This window comes from Melozone crissalis, unplaced genomic scaffold (genome assembly GCF_028551555.1).
Source record: "Melozone crissalis strain CALT ecotype California unplaced genomic scaffold, PUWL_Pcris_2 ptg000106l_1, whole genome shotgun sequence".
Taxonomy (NCBI): domain Eukaryota; kingdom Metazoa; phylum Chordata; class Aves; order Passeriformes; family Passerellidae; genus Melozone; species Melozone crissalis.
Genome location: NW_026535883.1, coordinates 1,437,730 through 1,458,295, shown reverse-complemented (window position 1 = coordinate 1,458,295; position 20,566 = coordinate 1,437,730). Strand labels below are relative to the sequence as shown.

The 20,566-nt window shown below is 46.3% G+C and overlaps 1 protein-coding gene across 1 annotated transcript; it reads right to left on the bottom strand.

Moving 5' to 3' along the window:
• Window positions 1-4,423: 4,423 nt before the first annotated feature.
• Window positions 4,424-16,262, bottom strand: LOC128947443 (L-threonine 3-dehydrogenase, mitochondrial-like). Its single transcript, XM_054291703.1, has 10 exons — window positions 16,182-16,262; window positions 13,650-13,761; window positions 11,149-11,350; window positions 10,793-10,835; window positions 9,582-9,652; window positions 8,584-8,733; window positions 7,267-7,439; window positions 6,235-6,325; window positions 5,530-5,799; window positions 4,424-5,322 (listed from the first exon to the last, which is right to left on the bottom strand). Exons 3-10 carry the CDS (start codon window positions 11,330-11,332, stop codon window positions 5,183-5,185), a joined length of 1,122 nt encoding a protein of 373 aa, XP_054147678.1. The 5' UTR covers window positions 11,333-11,350; window positions 13,650-13,761; window positions 16,182-16,262; the 3' UTR covers window positions 4,424-5,182.
• Window positions 16,263-20,566: the final 4,304 nt, after the last annotated feature.

The window sequence follows — 20,566 nt, the reverse complement described above, 5'->3', positions numbered from 1 at the left end:
GAGCATCCAGTTCCATCCCCTGACATGGGCAGGGCCACCTTCCACTATCCCAAGTTGCTCCAAGCCCTGTCCAGCCTGGCCTTGGACACTTCCAGGGATCCAGGGGCAGCCACAGCTTCTCTGGGCAACCTGAATAGGGCCTCCCCACCTTCTTGGGGAACAATTCCTTCCCAATATCCCATCCATCCCTGCCCTCTGGCAGTGGGAAGCCATTCCCTGTGTCCTGTCCTTCCATCCTTTGTCCCAAGTCCCTCTACAGATCTCCTGGAGTCCCTTTAGGCACAGGAAGATGCTCTCAGGTCTCTATGGAGCCTTCTCTTTTCCAAACTGGGATATCAAAACTCTGCTTGAGGTCAGAAGTATTATCTGGTACTCTAGGTCTTTTTTGCTCTGGGAGTCCTTATGAAATGGGGGGAGAGGGCAAAAGACTGTTTATAGTTTTGGTTAAAAAGTTTAAATCCTCTCAAAAGTGAACATTAACCTGTGTGCTGCACCTTCTCAGGAGCTCCAGGAGGCTGCACAATGACTTTAGGGGCAGGAAAACCTCCTGAACTGCTCATAGTTGCAGAAGCAAGGGCAGGAAACAACTTTTTCCCCTGACTGAGCGATGCCCAGTCCAGATTTAGCTTCCATAATGGTGCTGCTGAGGCATAAATGTCTTTTGAATTGCATCCCCACAGCTGTGTGTGCCAGCTCCAAGCTGCTCTGTGTCATCCCAGCCATCCTGAAATCCCTGGGTTTGTTCCAGGAGCTGCCCCCTCCCTGCCCCTCAGCCCCAGCATGCCACAGGCGCTCAGTCCCACGGGGAATTTAGGATCACATACAGTTATGGTATGAAGCCAGAAATAGCCTGGAGAGCATTTGTCTGGCCTGAGGCTCCAGGAGAAGGGCAAATGTCAGCTGATGTTCTCTAAAATAGACACAACCTGCCTGCAGCAGGGCAGGAAAGCCACCAGGCCTGCCTGAAACACTGAGTGTGGGGAGGGGGCTGCAAGGTGGGGACCCCAGCCCCTGGGTTTCCCTCTGGATAACCCAGATGCTCTCCTCTCTTCACCTCCCTGGGCTCAACTTCTCTTCCCTGCAGGAATGCAGAGCTCCTGACAAAGAGATGGGAGTTTGATTCCAACCTGAGGAGCAGCAGGAGGGGTTTTCCAAAAGCACAGGGGTTAATCCCTCACATCCTTCACGCCTTTCCACTGAGGGAAGGAGCTTCCTCCTCTTCCTGCACCTGTCTGATATCTTAAACAGCCAAAAGAAGAAAGCAGCTCCAAGTTTCATCCAACCTGGCCCTGGACACTTTCAGAAATCCAAGGGCAGCCACAGATTCTCTGGGCAACCTGTGTCTGGGCCTCACCACCCTCACAGCCAAGAATTTCCTCCTAATATCCCATCTAAACCCACCATCCTTCAGTTTAAGGCCATTCCTCTTTGTCCTGTCCCTCCATGCCTTGTCCCCAGTCCCTCTCCAGCTCTCCTGGAGCCCCTTTAGGCCCTGGAAGGGGCTCTGAGCTCTCCCTGGATCCTTCCCTTCTCCAGGTGAGCACCCCCAGCTCTCCCAGCCTGGCTCCAGCTGCAGCAGCTCTGGAGGCAGCACCATCACCTCTGGCACCTCTAAAAGCAAGGCTGGGCTTGTCTCAAACAGAACTCAACAAGATCCAGGCCAAAGATCAAAGAGGAGCAGCTGGGAAGAGCAACACCCTCAGAAGCATCGCGGCCACGTTAGTCATTGTACTGTGGTCAGGAGGAATGTTCTCTCCACCAGAGATTCCCATCTTCAGGAGAAATGTTCCCTTCACCAGAGGTTCCCATTGTCAGGAGGAATGCTTTCTCCATCAAGTGTTCCCATCGTTGGAAAGCCGAGGTGTGGGAGGAGGGCAAGGCCTCCTTTCACCTGCAGGGAGGGTTTATCCATGGATTAGGGAGGCAGGGTGGGGCTGTGGGAAGTTATGGGTGTCATCTCCTCAGCCAAGCTTCTCTTGCTGGCCCATCACAGGTTGTGCAATGTCTGGAGGCAGGACCTGCTCAGACACAGAAACAGGGACCCAGCAGGGCCTCACCACCCTCACAGCCAGGAATCCCTTCCCAATATCCCATCCATCCCTGCCCTCTGGCAGTGGGAAGCCATTCTCTGTGTCCTGTCCCTCCATCCCTTGTCCCCAGTCCCTCTCCAGCTCTCCTGGAGCCCCTTTAGGCCCTGGAAGGGGCTCTGAGCTCTCCCTGGATCCTTCTCTTCTCCAGGTGAACATTCCCAGCTCTCCCAGCCTGGCTCCAGCCCTTGGAGCATCTCCATGGCCTCTTCTAGACTCATTCCAGCAGTTCCACATGGATTTTCACTTTACAAATCCTCTCTGTGACTTCATTTACTCCAAGCATCGATGCCACGTTTAACACCCCAGCTGCTGACTCAGCCTGCAGGGCTCTTCCCTCCTGCCTGTGTCACTTTTCCCACCTGCTCCAACCAATGACAAACCCAGGATCCAATTGCAAAGGATTTTATTAAAGTAGGCATCATCCACAACTAACAATAGTTGAAAAAATATTTTAAACAACCTTTTTTTTTAAATTTTTTTTGTCCTGAATAAGTAACTTAACAGCCACAGTGCTCAAGTGTCATGAGGGAAGTCTCTGCCCAGAAGTCAAACTTCCAATTGGTAGAAAAAGGTAGATATTTGCACCACATCAAGTTGGTTTAATACAGAAAAAAAAAAAAAGTGACATCATAACAAGTTAATGTGGAAAACATGGGAGGAAAAAAATACAGATCATTGGTGAGATTGAAAATGAGAATTTCAAACAGGATGCAGACATTGCAGGCACATTTAATAATATTCCCTGATTGTCACAACAGTTTCCTCCAGACCACTCTCTATAGGAACATGGTTTATTTCAGATTATAAAAAAAATTAAGTTGCTTAAATGGCTGCTCCTAAATGAGGCCGGTAACATCTTGGCAGGAAAAACAAAACTGTGCAAAATGCCATAGGTTTGAATTCCAGCTTTGCCATGACACCTGTTCCAAGGCTTTTGTGTAATTCCACCACCAAGGACAGTGTTTCAGAAGAACGAACATTCCTGCTCCTCACTCTTGCTGACTCCAATGAAACTGGAGCTGGGAATGAGGGTGAGGGGATCAGACCCCAGGACTCAGAGTGATGTAAGGACATGGAGTGAGACCCATCATCAAAAACTCTTTATTTTACACTTCCCAAAAGTGGAACAGAGGCACTGAGGAGTGGACAAGATACTTCAGCTCCTTTCCAGCCCTTCATCTGCTGGCTCCAGGTCCCTGGGAGATAATCCAGTCTGGATCCCATCCTTTTGGGCAGAGGACAAAGCCCAGCCAGTCTCTCCTCAGAGGATGGGAAGGGAGGGCTGACTTCACCTCCCATTGAGCCAAAAATTACACTTGAGCTATGTGAGAGTTACAAAGTGGCCAAAGTTTAAAAAATTTGTCTTTTCAGCAATGTAAACAATATAAAAAATATTTCAGTAACAGCCACAACCCTTGAGCTTAAATACCTGGGAAATTCCTACTTTGCCCACAGAAGAAAGGGTAAAATACATACAAAACCAAAAGATACAAGTGTAACAAAGGTTTCAAATAATTGGGTTTCACCAAAGAATCTTCATTGGAAGGTTACTTTTGTGAGGCAACATATTCCCTGCAGGAGAACTCCTGCACAAAGAGACACAAGTCTGATCATGGCAGGGTTACAGAGAACACAACAGACTCACAACCACCAAAGCACCGTCACAGAAAACAGAGCAAACAAGTTGTAGGCAAAAAAAAAAAAAACAAAAACTTGAATGTTTTTACCTACACACACTACTGGAGTATACAACACCAAAAAAAAAAAAAAAAAGAGCTTCCTGTAGGGAATTTCCAGTCATTTTGAAAATGAAAGGTATTTTTTCTCTGAAAAAAATAAAAGTCCAAAGCTCCCAGAGGCTGTTTCTCAGCTGGAGTAGCTAACAGCTCAGACTCACATCCATGGAAACTGGTACTTTACCTACAATGGCTTTCCTGTCTCTCCAGTCTGTCATTTCCTGAAGTCTCCTAAGTAGCTTTTGAACTGACACCTCTTCCTCTCACACATCTAAAACTCCCTTGTTCATCCCAGAATCTCCTGTGCATGAAACTCAACAAGCAGAACAGCCCTTAGCTGTAGCTAGAAGATGGTTTCAGCTTCTGGATCCCTCTCTGAAGAATAAAAGGGTATTATAAGAGTTACATATAAACAGCATCTACAAACACAGTGCATGTGGAAAATGGGGTGAACGGGAAAGATTTCCAAGGCTGACCTGACTCTACCGTAAGGCTCTATCCTCAGCTCACCTTTAAAACTTGTTCCAGGCAATGTGACAATGTGCAGGAACTCCAAAAGTACTGCTAAAAATCCCAGCCTCCCTAAAATCCCACCCAGACTCACATCCATGGAACAGCTCTTCAGATTTTAGCTCTCCCTCCGAGGCTGCGCTGAAAGCAGCGGCACTTGCAGAGAACAGGAAAAAGCTCTGCTTGTAAACCCTGTTTTTCTTTTAAAGCATGATGAGAATTCAAGTCCTATTCCACTTCACATTTATAAGCAGCATCATAAGAATGCTACTCTGTATGCCCTAAGTATAGAAAAGTGTATGCTTAGACAGCAATAAAGAGAGATATAAATAGGAGGTATCGAGCAAAGTTTGATTTCAAACTAGAATTGCAACATCCCCCTGCAATTTGGAAACATGAAACAGCTCTTCTGATGTCTCTTTTGTAAGCAAAGAGTAAAAAGGTTCTTGCTACAACCTAACATCCTCCACCAGGAAAAAGCAAAACCTATTGTTAGCTTTTTGGGATATGCCTGAAAGTTGGACAATGCTATCCCACGTTGTTTGCCAAGGAAGAGGCAGGAATGATTGGAGAGCCATCAGCCAGGAGTAAGTGCTACTTTGGTGTTTCTCCCTAAGTGTGAAAGTTCAAGAACTCTGTGTTTGTCAGCAGTGCTGTGTTTGGGGACAGCACCCAGTGCTGCTGTTTATCTAAAGGACATTCCAGCTACAGGACATTTCTGCCCAACTCTGCCACTACTTACAAAAATTAGCAACTGACACGCTCTAAGACTCAGAAAATTAGAAACTAAAATGCAGCCATTTCTTCCTGGTCCTCTGTGGAAATCTGGAAACATCTGAAAGCATTTCAGTTAGCTTGGGCAACCCTAGAGTCAGACCCAAGGTAGCTAAACATGGTGGTCACCAGCTCAGGGAGGTCATAGTCGTGTTTCCAACCCCAGTCCCTGCGGGCGTTGCTGTCGTCGAAGTTCATGGGCCAGCTGTCAGCTGCAGGGAGAAAAAAGAAAAAGAACCAAGAAAGGTGAGGTTTAGGGAAAATCTCTCTGAACTTTGAGATGTTACATCATTATTAAGCTGAATTTTGAACCATAAGGCTTGAACTGCACAGGAGCAATTTGTCAGTTCCTAAAAAGAAAGAGACTATTTCAGCCCTGATGATGTTTTTTCTTACCTGCTGCCAGGGAGGATACTAACCTATGGCCTGCCTGACTTGATCCACGTTGTAGGTCATCTGGAGCTCAGGGACATACTTCTGCACCTCCTGGGCCAGCTCCTCAGGAGTGAAGCTCATGGCACTGATGTTGTAGGTCCTCATGGTCAGGGCTTCTGCAGGGGCCTCCATGATCTCCAGCGTGGCCTTCAGGCAGTCGTCGATGTACATCATGGGCAGCCGGGTGTCTGGCCTCAGGTAACACTTGAATTTGCCAGTCTTTATGGCATCATGGAAAATCTTGACAGCATAATCTGGGGAAGAGAATAATGGATGTGTATGATCTATGCTGTGCACTTCATGACAGTCAACAAACCTCAGACCAACCCCAAAGTCACCTGTCTGAAATATGGCAGCAGGACTGTGAGATATTCATCACGAAATCACAGAGTGGTTTGGGTTGGAACGGAGCTTAAAGATCATTGAGTTCCAATCCCCTCCCATGGGATGGGATGCCACTCACTATCCCAGGTTGCTTCAAGCTCTCCAACCTGGCCTTGAATATTTACAGGGATGAGGCAGCCACAGCTTCTCTGGGCAACCTCACCACCCACATAAGGAAGAATTCCTTCCCAATATCCCATCCATCCCTGCCCTCTGGCAGTGGGAAGCCATTCCCCCTTACCCTGTCATTCCATGTCCCTGTGAAAAGTCCTCCCCAGCCCTTTTGTCATGCCCCAGTCACTCACCAGTTGTTCCCCCCCCAGGCTGGGAATCAGCAGAGATAATCCCTGGATACCTGAGGCAGCGGAAGTCCAGGCCATAGCGGTAGTGGTAGTACTGGGGAGGGAGCAGAAACACAGAGTTACACACCAAGGGTTGGTCACACACCCACTGGTGTCACAGGAAAAATCTGACACAGGATGAACCTTCAGCTGTCCCAGGACAGGGATGAAAGGAAAGGAATTACTGAACAATGCCCATTCCCTGCCTGGCAGCTGATCTCCCTGCTTGTCCTTTTCCAGCTCACATCCACATCGGTAAACATGGATTGTCATGCTACTCATGTAGGGTGTACAATGTTCAGAAACTGAACATTCCCAAATTTGTGAGACTTTCCAGGATAATACAGTCCTCAGACCTGGAAACTGTATAAAAATATCAGCTTTAAAAATGTTGTTTATAAATAACTACAAAGCCGAAAAGGAAGATGTGCATGTGCAGACTACCAAGACTTTGGCTTTAAGGTCTTTTTTTGTAGAGGAGGAGCAAAAAGTCATCACTGTGTACCTGCTGTCACAAGGCTTTGTGCACTGTCCTTTCTGCAGTGCCATTCACACTGGCACAGAGGCCAAAGCCATAAAAAACAGGGAAAGAAATGACACTGAAAGTCAGCTCTTTGCCAGCTTCTCATGCTTTGTGCTTTTCCCAACAAAACCCAAAAGATATTTGACCTTCAGAGCTGCCTCAGACTATTGCTGAGTAGTAAAGCCTGAATTAAGGAAAAATGGGGGAAAGAATGAGTGAGGAATCTGACAAAAGCAATGATGTTCCAATCATAGAATCATGAAATGGCTTGGGTTGGAAGAGAACTTAAAGAACATTCCAACCCCTGGCAAGGACAGGGACACCTTTCACTATCCCAGTTTGCTCCAAGCCCTGTCCAGCCTGGCCTTGGACACTTCCAGGGATCCAGAAGCAGCCACAGCTTCTCTGGGAAACTTGTTTCAGTGAAGTTCTACCAGAACTTTTAGGAAATGAATAAAAAAAAAAAATCTCACTTCTCCCATGAGCTCAGCATGGACCTTGGAGACTCCATAGATTGTCCTCGGCCTCTGAATGCAGAGATCAGGAGTTGGATCTCGAGGAGAGGTGGGTCCAAAGGCTCCAATGGTGCTTGGAACAAAGAGCCTCAAATTATGCTCAGCTGCAATGTCCAGAACATTGTGTAAACCTGGGGAAAAAATCACAAAACAGGATTTATCAGAATATTTCTTCTTTCTCAAGCCATTATGAGAATTATAAGATATTCTCAGCTGGAAGGCACCCATCAAGATCATCCATGGCCCTGCACAGACATCCCAATAATCCCACCCTGTGAGCATTGTCCAAACACTCCTGGAGCTCTGGCAGCCTTGGAAATGTCACCATTCACTGGGGAGTGTTAGAGGAGCCTCCTTGATCTAGGTCTCATAAGCTCTTGGAGGTCCATAACACACCTAAGATCACTCAGCTACCCTTAGAGGCATAAAAATCAGCAGGATGCCTTCTGTTGCAGTGTTGGAAACAAAAAGGTTTAATAAAAAGCAAAATAACAAACAGAGAAAAACCAAGCCAAGGGCAAGAGGTTCTTGTTTTTAGTAAAACACCTTACAAAAGTGATTAGTTTGTTCTCTTCTTTTTCTAGTAAATTGCTCAAGTGGGACATTTTGGCTTCTGTCCAATTAGCTCTCCTTAAGTTTGAGGTGAAGTCCCTAAGGTCCTATGAAGTTTTTTTTTCACCTCATTGAAGAGAGAAACTGTGGTGGTGTTCACAGGAGTCCCAGCATGAGAGCAGAGAATGTTGAGTCCATGTTTCAGAAGGCTGATTTATTATTTTATACAATTTATATATTATATTAAAAGTAAATGATATATTAAAACTATACTAAAAGAATAGAAGAAAGGATTTCATCAGAAGGGAAGAAAGAAAGGAAAAGGAAGAAAGGAAAAGGAAGAAAGGAAAATCTTGTGACTGAGCAGACAGTCTGAGGCAGCTGACTGTGATTGGCCATTAATTAGAAACAATCACACGAGACCAATCACAGATCCACCTGTTGCATTCCACAGCAGCAGATAACCATTGTTTACATTCTGTTCCTGAGGCCTCTAAGCTTCTCAGGAGAAAAAATCCTGGCAAAGGGATTTTTCAGAAAATATCATGGCTACAAGAAAATTCTGGCCTTCTTTCCTTTTTGAGAGGACAAGACACTTTTGTCACTCCGCCAACAGGGAGCACATTCCTATAGGGGAGCTGTTCCAATGCCAGACACCCTCTGGGGAAGAACCTTTCCAAACCTGCCCTGACACAGCTTTAAGCCCTCAAACCCAGCACACACCAGTGATGTTGACAGCCCTGGCCAAGGGCACGTTGGCCTCTCCCACGGCGCTGAGCAGGGCGCTGTAGTGGAACAGCCACGTGATGCGATTGTTCACCACGATCTCCCGCAGGTTCTTGTAGTCCAAGATATCCGCGAAGATGAAAGGACCTGCAGGAGGTGGAAGCAGTGGGAAATTGGATGTCAGGAATGGATGGAAGGAAGGTTCTGCATGAAGCTCAGGCAGCTGTTTCTACCACCTAAATACATCACTAAACAGTGAGGTTGAGGAAAAGTTTTCGTAAGTTCCCAGTGAAAATCAAAGAGTCTTAAATCCTACTCTACATCCACCTCATTATAAAAATTCCTTGAGCATGAAAAAACAAAGCACAAGTTTCATTTCCAACCTCCTCCCTCCAAAAGAATAAAAGCTCCTCTTTTTACAGCAGGAGGTGTCTTAAATCCTACTCTATATCCACCTCATAGTAAAAATTCCTTGAGCATGAAAAAACACAGCACAAGTTTCATTTCCACTTCCTTCCTCTATAAGAATAAAAGCATCTCTTTTTCAGCAGAAGCACAAAGTGTCTTAAATCCTACTCTATATCCACCTCATTATAAAAATTCCCTGAGCATGTAAAAACAAAGCACAAGTTTCATTTCCAACCTCCTCCCTCCAAAAGAATAAAAGCACCTCTTTTTGCTCTTTGCAGGAGCACAAGGTGCCTCAAAAAGTTATTTGAGTTGGAAAAGTGGCACATTTTTCTCACTGCAAAGAGAAATGTTTTCCTATATATTTCTCTTTGCAGTGAAAAAATGCAAAGAGAAACATTTAGGAAAAGGGAATAAGAGAAGAAACCAACATCTTGGCAAGATTTGAAAGCAGAGAGGCATTATGCAGAAGGTTTGAGCAGCTTGTCAGTGTAATCCACTTATCACTTTGATAATTAGTTTATGAACATCAGAGGTAAAGTCAATGTTTTTGTTTTTTTTTACCATGTGCTTCCCCAGTCACTTACCACTATAAAAAACATTATCTGCAGGCTTTCTAATGTCAGACAAGATCACATTGTTCTTTCCAAAGCGTTTCCTGTGTAAAAATACCCACAGGGAACAGTGAGTCCACAGCTTTTTGAGATAATCCATCAGTTGCTATTTTGTTTTGCAGGAGTGATAGCAGAGGAACAATATTTTCCACTATAAAATCAGTTACTGCACTAAACAAAAAAACACCCCAACAATCCTTTAAATATCAACCCAGCATCTTAAAAATGATAAAATACTTCTAGTAGCAGTCAAGGTCTGCAAAAGGATAGAGAAATTTTTTAGAAAGTGAGAATATGTTGGGAAAAGAGACTTTCCTACACTTTTCTTACTGAAAATTTTACCCAGGGATAATTTACTCCCCTGCAGACAACAAAAAGCCACTGGGATTGTTGCAGCTGCAGTTACTTTTATATCAACTAAGCAAATAGAATAAAGAAATTGTGACCTTGTGCTAATCATCACAAGGCTGTTGGAGAGAGCAGATCTGGGGGCATTGGAGCACATTCTGGCCTCCCATTATTTGCATAATTTAAAAATATATCAGAAATGGTAGAAAATGTTCAAACTGCTACAGTGTTGAGTGCAGTGAGTCTGCTCACTTTTAATCTTGGTCTAAACTCCCTCCAGCAAAGACTGTGAGCAAATGATAAACTGGAGCTGAGCTGGATATGGACAAGGACATGGATCAGGGAGAGCTCTTGGAACATTTCATTCATCATTTCACTTCTTGAAAAGATGTCATAAAAAAAAGGAGGTAACTGTGCTTGAGGTAGGGAAAAGGAGAAGGAAAAAGAAAGAAAACTCTGAGGGTTCAGACTCTGAATACTCCCATTTAGGAAGCAAACAACTCAGCAGACAGTCCCTCAGACAAAATCCTGCTATTTTGGGAATCGTGACCAAAGGACACGCAGAAAATACGTCAGGAACCCACAGCGAGCACAGGAGGGACAAATAAAATGATGGTGAAAATTTAATTATAGAATCATTAAGAATCATTAAGGAAAAGACCTTTAAGATCATCAAGTCCAGCTATTAATGTTATTTACAAAGCCAAGGAGACAAAAACAGCATTTGAAAAATCGGATTTCTTTTATAAATAACTTTCCAGACAACTACTGCTCCTAGAAGTGATGGCTAAAGCTGGAATTCCTCACTCACAGCAAGCCAGGGAATGGTGACCCACCTCAGCAGCTTTGCAAGTCCCACCCCGAGCTGGCCAAGACCACCTAAGAGACAAAAATCAGAGGAAAAGTGGGGGTCACAATGCAGAATTCCATTATTATCTGTATCACATCAAGAATCAGTATGATTTTCTCAGCGAGTCAGGAAGTTTTACATTTTTTCCTCAAGGAACTGGTTTTAGAAGAGTTCTGGAATTAAAGTAGGAAAGTTCACACAGGACTCTGATGGCAAAGATCATCCCAATTCCAGGATATTTGGGGTATTTCTGCTCCCAGAACTGTGCCCTTTGGGGAGGGAGGAGAGCAGTGGGAAAGCTCAGCTGAGCAGCAGGAACCCAGCTGCGCCAGGAGTGCTGACCTGTGATTAACACCCGGGGATGATCCGACTCGGAGAACGTCACCGAGTGGAAGCTGGCGTCGGAGGCCACCTGGCGTGGGGACACCCCAATGGCCCTGACAGGCACCAGGGACACCCCACAGCCACAGCCAGAGCTCTGCAGCAGCTGGCTGGCAGCTCTGCCCAGGTTCCTGATGACTGGCATCTTCCCCTTTCAGGTGTGCTGTGAGGAGAGAGACAAAAGATGAGTCAGGAGTGATTCAACCCCATTAAACAGCTTTGAAAACTCTGCTAAAAGAGAAAACTCTGCTAAAAGGGAAAACTCACTCTGCTAAAAGGGAAAACCCACTCTGCTAAAAGGGAAAACTCTGCAGAGATCCAGAGGAATTTGATGCCATCCCAGGGCTGGGGGATTGTGCCAAGCAAGGGCTGAAAGCAGCCTGGGGTGTAACATGAGCAGAGGTAATGTATTCCCTGGAGAGAGTTCAGGAAAATATCCACAGTCCAGAAAAATGGGCAGGGAGAACGCTGTAAAGCTCAAGTTTAAACTTTTTTTAAAATTTCACTTGGAAGTGTGATTTGAAGGATAAATACAGAATAAAACAAAGCTGCTGTGATGCCACGTTTGGAGTGGAAGTTTTGCAGGCTGCTGTGAATAAGCAAAACTCCTCAGGATTGCATCAGCAAGAGCAGCTGAGCCAAGGAGGCAGCAGGAAATATCTTGAAAAAAAAAGGGAGATTTACTCTGATTTAACACGCAGGATGGACAGTACCCAGAAAGCAAACAGAGGAGTGGTAGGGCTTAGCCAGGCCTCAGGAAAATGTCCTAATTATTTCACATAATTATAATTGACCCTGTGCTGCATTCAAGTTTGGGTTCCTGCTCTCCAAATCTTTCATACTGCAGAAGGAAATGCAAAGTACCCCAAATAAATAACGCCTGCAGCCACAGCTGGTCATTTCTGTGGTGCAAATTTAATTCTCTCAAATAAAATCCTCAAGGCACAACCAGTCATTTTTTTCCTTATCCCCTCTGAAGAATTTTTATTTCCCAATATCTAGAATATGCAAATTCCCAGATGAAAGCATATTTCAAACTTGCCTGATGGGGTTACCCTGTCAGATCCTTTCTTGGGGCATATATTCTAAAAAGGAGAGTCAGGTAGAGGGAAGCTCTCCACAAGAAACTGCAGATGAATTCTAGTTGCAGAGAAAAGCAAACAAGTGATTAATGTGGGTGTTCCTTTCACTTCTCAGTCACCTGGCAGAGAATGTTCTGGTACTTGAGGGAGTTCTGCCATTTAAATACAGATTTGCTAAATATTGTCTAGTAAGACAGCCCCATAAAATGGCATTATTAAAAAAATATATTTAAACTGATCAAAAAGACTTGGTCTGAGATACCCAGAGAGGTGATGGGAGTGCCCATCCTTGGAAATATCCAAATTCCATCCAGACACAGACTCAGGCACCAGCTCTCATGATTATCCCTCCCTATTTCAGCATTGAAGAATAAAATCTTCCAGCACTGAGAGAGACTCACTGGTCTGTGTGACAAAAAAATTTCCACTCCAAGTACCTGAAAAGGCATTTTGAGCTTTGAAAAGTACAAACAAAAGTTGGCTGTGACTAAAATTGGTTTCCCAGTGACTGAACTGGTTTTTGCAAACATACTTAGAGTGAAACCACAAAGGCTTAAGCTGAGAATTTACTCCCAGGTCTGACTCAGAACAGTAAATGCATTTTATACCAGGAACTGAAACAGCCAGGCAGCAGAGCTGCTGCAAAAACCTCCACTGATTGCATGTATTTTTATTTCAAATACAAAGAGGGGGAAAAAACAGGTGTGACTGGCTACTAAAGTTGCCATTAATGCACAGATATATAAAGAAATCAATATTATGCCTTAAAAACACTTTCCCAAATAGCTGAAATCAGCTCTACACAGTGATTGACTTGCAAAAGCAACTCATACAGGAAAGCCCATTCTCCTAGATCAAAATTTTTCACCTTAATTAACTTCCAGGAGTTATTAACAGCTCTGAACACATAAAAAAATTAATTTAACTGATGGAAAATAACATATATTTTTATAAGTTATTATTAAAATAATATATATTAAAAGGCTTCCCCTTTTACTATCCCAAAGAGGAATACTTCAGTTCTGTTGGGAACTGAAGACAAAAATTTACCTATATAATATATCGATAAAATCTATAGTGGAAGGTGTCCTTGCCCATGAAACAGGATGAGCTTTAAGATCCCTTCCAACCCAAACCATTCCATAATTCCACAATATATTTTCAAACCCCCTCCCACATCCCCTTCTGAATAGTTTCTCAGTCCCTGATCTCATTTATCAACTCAAACTGATATTAGAAAGTGTTAGCAAAATGAGGAAGTTTTATCTTGAAACATCAACGTTATTTCCCGCACCCCAGTAATTTAAACCAATAACCAAAGGTAATTTCAAGGATTAGGCAATGGAATTGCAGCTGGAATTTTCCCTGTCCTGTACTCACCTGGGCCTCAGCTGGTGATAAGGCAGAAGCAGAGCAGAGAAGGCAATTTATAGGACACTGCCTCTTTGGAAAGCCAATCAAAACCTGGCAGAGAGTAGGAGTTGTCCCACACCTTAAGGAAAAAAAAAAAAATCCAAAAAAAAGTGCGTGTGAGAGCAGCAGCAGCAGCCAGGGATTTCACTGCTCTCTCCTGCTGGATTTTGAAATGCCTGGAAGTTTGGGACAGGCAGGGAAAGGGCTCTGAAGGTGCACAAGCAGCTCTTCCAAGTCCCAGAACCAGCCAGCCTCAGGTCATGGCCAAAGGACAGAGTTTAAATTAATTAGTGGCAGTGCAAAAAGATTAGCAGAGAGCAAACATGTGCTCCAGTGAACAATAATCTGCCTGGGATAGCAGGAAATTTCTGGGGTTTGTAAGAAGATTAAAGCACTGGGAGAGGGAAAAGAGGGAATAAAGAAAAAAAAAAAAAAGAGAGACACATTCATAAAATGACATTTAGTGACTGAACTGCCAGCTGCTGATCCTCTGCGAGGTTTCCAAGGTGTTACATAAGCAGCAGCACCTGTTGCTCGCATAAAAGTCAGAAATGTTTATGGAAACCAGCACCTCTTGTAAATTGGTTATTAATAGAATGTCACTCACGGTGACAAGAAAGATAAGAGAGTCATGGGCTTTGTCTGGAAAGTCCTGCTGCAAGCTTCAAAGAAAATGGGAGAGAGGGGGGAAAGAGAGGCCAAACCAAACCCCAGAGCTCCCACAGGATCTCTGGGGCTGCACAGCTGCTGGGATGCCACAGGATAAGTCTCCAGGGAGCTAAACCAAAGAATCCAGAACTTTCTTCTTTCGAAGAAAATTAAGGGACTGTGCAGGGCACAGGATCTTGCAGATTCCCAGCCACATCCTCGGGAACATGGTCCACACCAACTCACTGAGCTCCAAATTCTCAGCTCCCAGTTGGCTCCAAACCCCACAGCTTCTGCTCCAGACCTGCAGATTTGCTTCTGCTTGGGAAGCTCCTCTAATTTTCCCAACTGTATGAAGAGCTTGAGGAGTGAGACAGCACCTTCTTTGGGCATCCAGAAGACGAAGCACAAGCCACAGGAAAGCCTCTGGGGTGCCCAAGTGGAAACTCCATCAGATCCCTGCATTTGGGAGCACTCAAGCTGCAACAACTTAGGGATAATCTCAGCTCAACCCCAGGGACTGCTGCCTGGATAGCTGGACCCAAATGCATCTCACATTCCCTGCTGGCAATTCCTCTGCTTCTGAGACCCCCCCAGACTGGGACGCTGCGTCCCTGCCGGTGTCCTCTGGCAGGGGGGATGTGCCAGGGTGTCCAGGCTGGAGCTGTTCCCTCTGGCAGGGAGCTGCTGGCCAAGCTCAGCTGGAATAACCTTGACACACACGCCCGGCTGCTGTCCCAGGGGTGACGCACGGCCGGGGATGAGGCCGAGCCCCTCTGCAAGAGGAGACGTCAGCCCGAGCCGTGAGGGACCTGCTGGGAGCCTGACCTCAGCCGCCAAAAATAAACAAAAAAAAAAAAAAAAAAAAAAAAAGGGAGATTACGCAGCTGCTGAACAGCGTGAAACTCCTGGAAGAGGTAAGGAAAGTCCAGAACGTCCAGTGTGTCCTGGGCTGAGTGGGCAGCAGGGGAAGGGGGGGGATCCTGCCCCTCTGCCCTTCTCAGGTGAGACCCCACCTGCAGAGCTGCCCCAGCCCTGGGGCCAACGGCAGAAGGACGTGGAGCTGCTGGAGAGAGTCCAGAGGAGGCCACAGAGATGCTCCAAGGGCTGGAGCCCCTCTGCTCTGGAGCCAGGCTGGGAGAGCCGGGAGGGTTCACCTGGAGAGGAGAAGACTCCAAAGGGACCTCAGAGCCCCTTCCAGCACCTAAAGGGGCTCCAGGAAACCTGGAGAGGGACTGGGGACAAGGGATGGAGGGACAGGACAAGGAGTAGCAACATTAAACATAAAAAAGTAGGTTTAGATGGACTATTGAGAAGGAATTCTTGGCTATGAGCATGGAGAGGAGCTGGCACAGATAGCAGAGCAGCTGTGGATGTCCCTCAACCCCTGGAAGTGTCCAAGCCCAGGCTGGACGGGACTTGGAGCAGCCTGGGACAGTGGAAGGTGTTTCTGCTCGCAGCACGGGTTGGAACGGGAGGAAGTTTAAAGCCCCTTCCACCCAAATCATTCCCCGATTCCCTGACGCTACACCCGGCACAGCCCCGGCTGATGAAACCACGGAGTCGGGGCGGGTGACGAGCGCGAACAAAACCCGCCCGCCCGCAGCGAGTCTGCGGTGAGGCACCAAAGCGCCACGAGCACCGAACCGCCGGTCCCGGCCCCGAAGTGTCCCCAGAGTGTCCCCAGAGGAGGGGACAGCGCGGTGCCGGGGAGAGCCGCCCCTCCCCCATCCCATTCATTCGGTCGCGCCGGGAGCGGGGCGGTCCCGCCATCCCAAATCCCCCAAAGCCCCTCAGCCCCCGGTCCGGTCGGGTCCGGTCCGGTCCATCCCTGTCCATGCCCGCGCTCACCCCGCTCCTGCCGCGCTCCCGCCGCCGCCCCGTTCCCTCAGCCCAGTCCGCTCGCGCCGGGGCCGGGGCCTGACATCAGCGGCGACCGCCCAGGGGATTGGGCGGTGACGTCACACGGGCGTGATGTCACGCGCCGTGAGGGGCGGCGGTGGCGGGCGGGGCGCGGCGGCCCCTCGGGAGCTGAGGGCGGGCGGGCGGTGCCCGGCCACGGGGACAAGGGACATTACAGCTCATCCCATGCCCTGCCGTGGGCAGGGGCACCTTCCACTATCCTTGATTGCTCCGAGCCCTGTCCAGCCTGGCCTGGAACACTGCAAGGGATGGGGCAGCCACAGGGCCTCCCCACCCTCACAGGGAACAATTTCTTCCCAATATCCCATTTAACCCTGCCCTCTGGCAGTGGGAAGCCGTTCCCCCTCTTCTTGCCACTCAATGCTCTTGTCCCAAGTCCCTCTCCATCTCTCACCAGCACTCACCAGCCAAGCCTCTGTACAACACAGCGCTGCTCACAGATTCCCAAATCCCAGAATCGCTAATTCCCAGAGCCCCAGATGGGTCAGGTTAGAAGGGACCACTGGAGGCCATCTGGTGCCACCTCCCTGCTCAAGAAGGGTCATGCCACAGCAGAGGGTTATGTCTGTGAAAAACGCCAATCACTTGTTTTTAAAATTTTAAAAGTTTAATAGTAATAAAATGGTTATAAAATAGTAATACAATTAGAATAATAATAATTTGGACAATTTGAATTAACACAAGATGAGACAATAGAGACAAAGAGTTACAGACGTCTAGGTAACTTTTTCTGGGCAGCAGAGGCTGAAAAAGGACACACATTAACAAAGGATTAACCCTTAAAAACAACAGCCTGTTGCACATTCATACACCTCATCCATGATGCACAAATTCCATTCAAACACAGGATTCTGTCTGGTCATCCTCAGCTTCTTCCTCTGAATCCTAACAGCATCTTCGAGGTGGGAAGAAGTTCGTTTCTTCTGATAAGAGGGCAATAAATTCTCTTTCTCTGAAAGATTCAGGTGTCCTGTGGCTGTTATCTTGCTGCGAGTCCTTTCTTTAAAAATAGTATCTTACATAGTATAGTTTCTATTTTAACATTTTTTATAACCGAAAACTATACTTAACACACAACTTAAGAGAATTAATCCAGCATTACTTTCTAACACAACACATCTAATATTCATTTTAATATTTGCAAAAAGCCAATCATAAAATACATGCATTTTTCACAATGTCCAGACAGTTCTGAAATATCCCCAGTGAGGAGACTCCACAGCCTCTCTGGTCTCTGTTCAGGGCTTGATCACTGCACAGGAAAGAAGTTCTGCCTCCTGTCCAGGCGGAACTTGCTGGGCTCAGTCCCTGCCCGTGGCTCTGGTGCCATTGCTGGGCCCTGGAGCAGAGCCTGGGCCCTGCTCTGCCCCTCCCTGCACACAGGGACACCCAGGGCTGAGGGCCCCTCTCAGCTGTGCCTCCTCTCCAGGCTGAACAGCCCCAGCTCCCTCGGCCTTTCCTCATCAGGGAGATGCTCCTGTCATCATCTTTCCATCACACCAGTGTCACTGTCATATTTTCTGAAAAATCCCTTCACCAGGATTTCTTCTCCTGGGAAGATGAGAAGCTTCAGATAAAAAGGAAAAAACAATATTATCTCATTTTTCTCCCCTGCATTTTGCTGTTTTGGAATGTGGTCTGGAGATTGTTTATCCAACAGGTTTGATTTGTTTAACGTGAATTGTTTTTATTTAATGACCAATCACCATCCAGCTGTGTCACGACTCTGAGGAGTCAGTCATGAGTTTTTAGTATCTTGTTAAGCCTTTGGTAAGTATCCTTTCTCTATTCTTTAGTATAGTTTTAGTATAGCATTTCATTAATATAATATCATAAAATAATAAATTAGCCTTCTAAGAACATGGAGTCAGATTCTCAATTCCTCCTTCGTCCTAGGGCCCCAGCAAATACCACACACCAGTGCAATTGTCTCTCCTAGGTTGTACCACATCCGAGAGGGATGTAGTACCCAAATGATCTTTTTGTTGCTAAAAATCACCTCTGCATTTCAAATTTCCATCCAAAGATGCTGCCTTTGCATCCTTCTGCTGGCTGTTCTACATGAACAGCTGCTAAAACTCACTCTCCCTTGCTTAGACTCTGCTTTTTAGTGTTCCTGCTCTTACTGAGGTCACAGTGGCTGGGCAGGACCTGTTAGGTTTTACATTGTTTCCTAAAAGTTCAATAAAAGGAGGTATTTCCCCCTTTCCCATCAAGGTCAGCGCCTCATGTGTATGGCCATGTCCCAAATGCCTTCAGCCCAGCAGAATGAGCCACCTGGTTGATCTTAGGGCTGAAACCAGCAATTGCTCAGCCAAGAGGTTTTTTGTTGGGACAGGGACAGTGAGAATCATCGTGTTTGTGCTCTCTGCACAGCTGAGTTGTGGCACCGTGCCCCAAAACTGGAGATCCACCCTCCTATCAGCACCCACACTCACAGCTGCTCATCGAACCGCTGGGCAGCATTTATCGTATCACGGGACAGAGCTGCTGGCTGGTTGTGTGCAGGAGATGGGTGTAGCTGTTCTCAGAAGAAAACTCATCCTATCAATATTTTTTTTTTAAAGCAGGAGGCCATGAAGAGAATAAAGTTGGTGGAGCTGCATATCCACAGCAAGGAGCCCACTGGGGTGAGGCTGACACCCAGATTCTTCTAGACTCCACAGGGGAAAACTTAAATAGCCTTAGAAAGGGAAAATTCTCATGATATCAGGTATATTGAACTGGAATAGGATGGCACTCTCCATTGGATACATTTTTTTTTATGCTCTTTGGGAACTTGACAACTCTCTACAGGACAAGAGTGCTAGAATGAGCACATTCTTCTTGAATGAAGAGAAGCTGAATGTCTGCTGGTTTATGAACCCACATTCAACATTTTTGGATCTCAAGCACAGGAATGTGCCCTGTGAGGTGACAAATGCAGTCCTACATTTTACCATGGCCTTCAGAGCTATTTCTGCTCAGGTTTTGGAGCTGTGCTTCTTGCTTGCAAATTCTATCTTTTCATTTTTCCTTTCTGGGGAATTATTCTTCATTTGAAGTCCCTGCAGCTCCAACTGGCAGCCTGACAGGAAAGCTGTGACTTCCCTATGCCTGGAAGTGTCCAAGGCTGGGCTGGACAGGCCTTGGAGCAACCTGGGGTAGTGGAAGGTGTCCCTTCCCATGGCAGGGGGTTGGAACTGGATGGGCTTTCATGTCCCTTCCATCCCAAGACTGTATGGAGGCAGGAAGGACAAAATTGCAAATTTCCCACCCAAGAATCCTTCTAAAGAGGGGCCTTACTTGGCCCAAACTGAAATCCAGAAACATGTCATGGTTTGGTGCAGTCCAGGCACTGCCTGATTTCTTAAAGATCCAGTAAAGCTGCATGGAGCAGGAAGTTATTAAGGGAGCTCTTAATGAGCAGCCAGGAGGGATTAGAGGGCCTGGAGTAGTTTGTGCAAAGTATTTGGAGTTAAATCTGATCCCATGTCACACTTTCTAAATCTCCAAGCGGAGTCCTGGTCTGATGGGGTTTTGCAGCCTTAGAAGCAGAGCTTGGTGTGGGAATCCCACTCCTAAATCAAGGATAGAACCACAGAATCTTGGGATTGTTATAGTTGGAAGGGACCTTGAGGGCCATCCAGGTTCTCCTGCTGTTTCTGGCCGAGGGAGTGGGTGATTTCTGACAGCACAGGGGAGGCTTGTGCATTGCTGCCCTTCTCAGGAGGCTGTGGGGCAGTGGGATGTCCTCTGAAGGACCAAGTGACAAACTGCTGGCAAGCAGAATTCCATGTTTGATGGACCAGTGATTTGATGTCTCAATTTGATCCAGCAACTCTGCAGACAGAAGCTGATCAAATCCTCCTTTCCCTGAGCTGATCCTGACAAGTCTTCTCATTCCGAGCAACGCTTGTACAAAGAGCTTCCAGATCCTTCTCCTCTGGATTCCTTCTGCTGAGCTGTACCTCCAGCAAACAACATTATTACTTTTTACCCCCCCTTATTCCAAACACATCTATATTTCATAACCACAAACATTAACTCCCTGAGCAATCTTGAAGAACAAAGGCTTTGAGATAAGATTATCTTGCCACAGAGGTGTTTATAAGCCTTTTTTCCCCCCCCTCATTCCCTCCTGCTTACAAATTCCACCCCTTGGCAGGCAGGTTGGGATTGTTATGTAACAGCTTAGCTACATGTAATTAGAGGGCACAAAATTATAGATGGAGCAGAGATATCATTGGATGGCACAAGCTTCCCTGAGTTTCTAAAGAACATGGGTGAGTTTGTGGAGGAGAAAAACATTAATGGTGAGTGACTGTAAATCC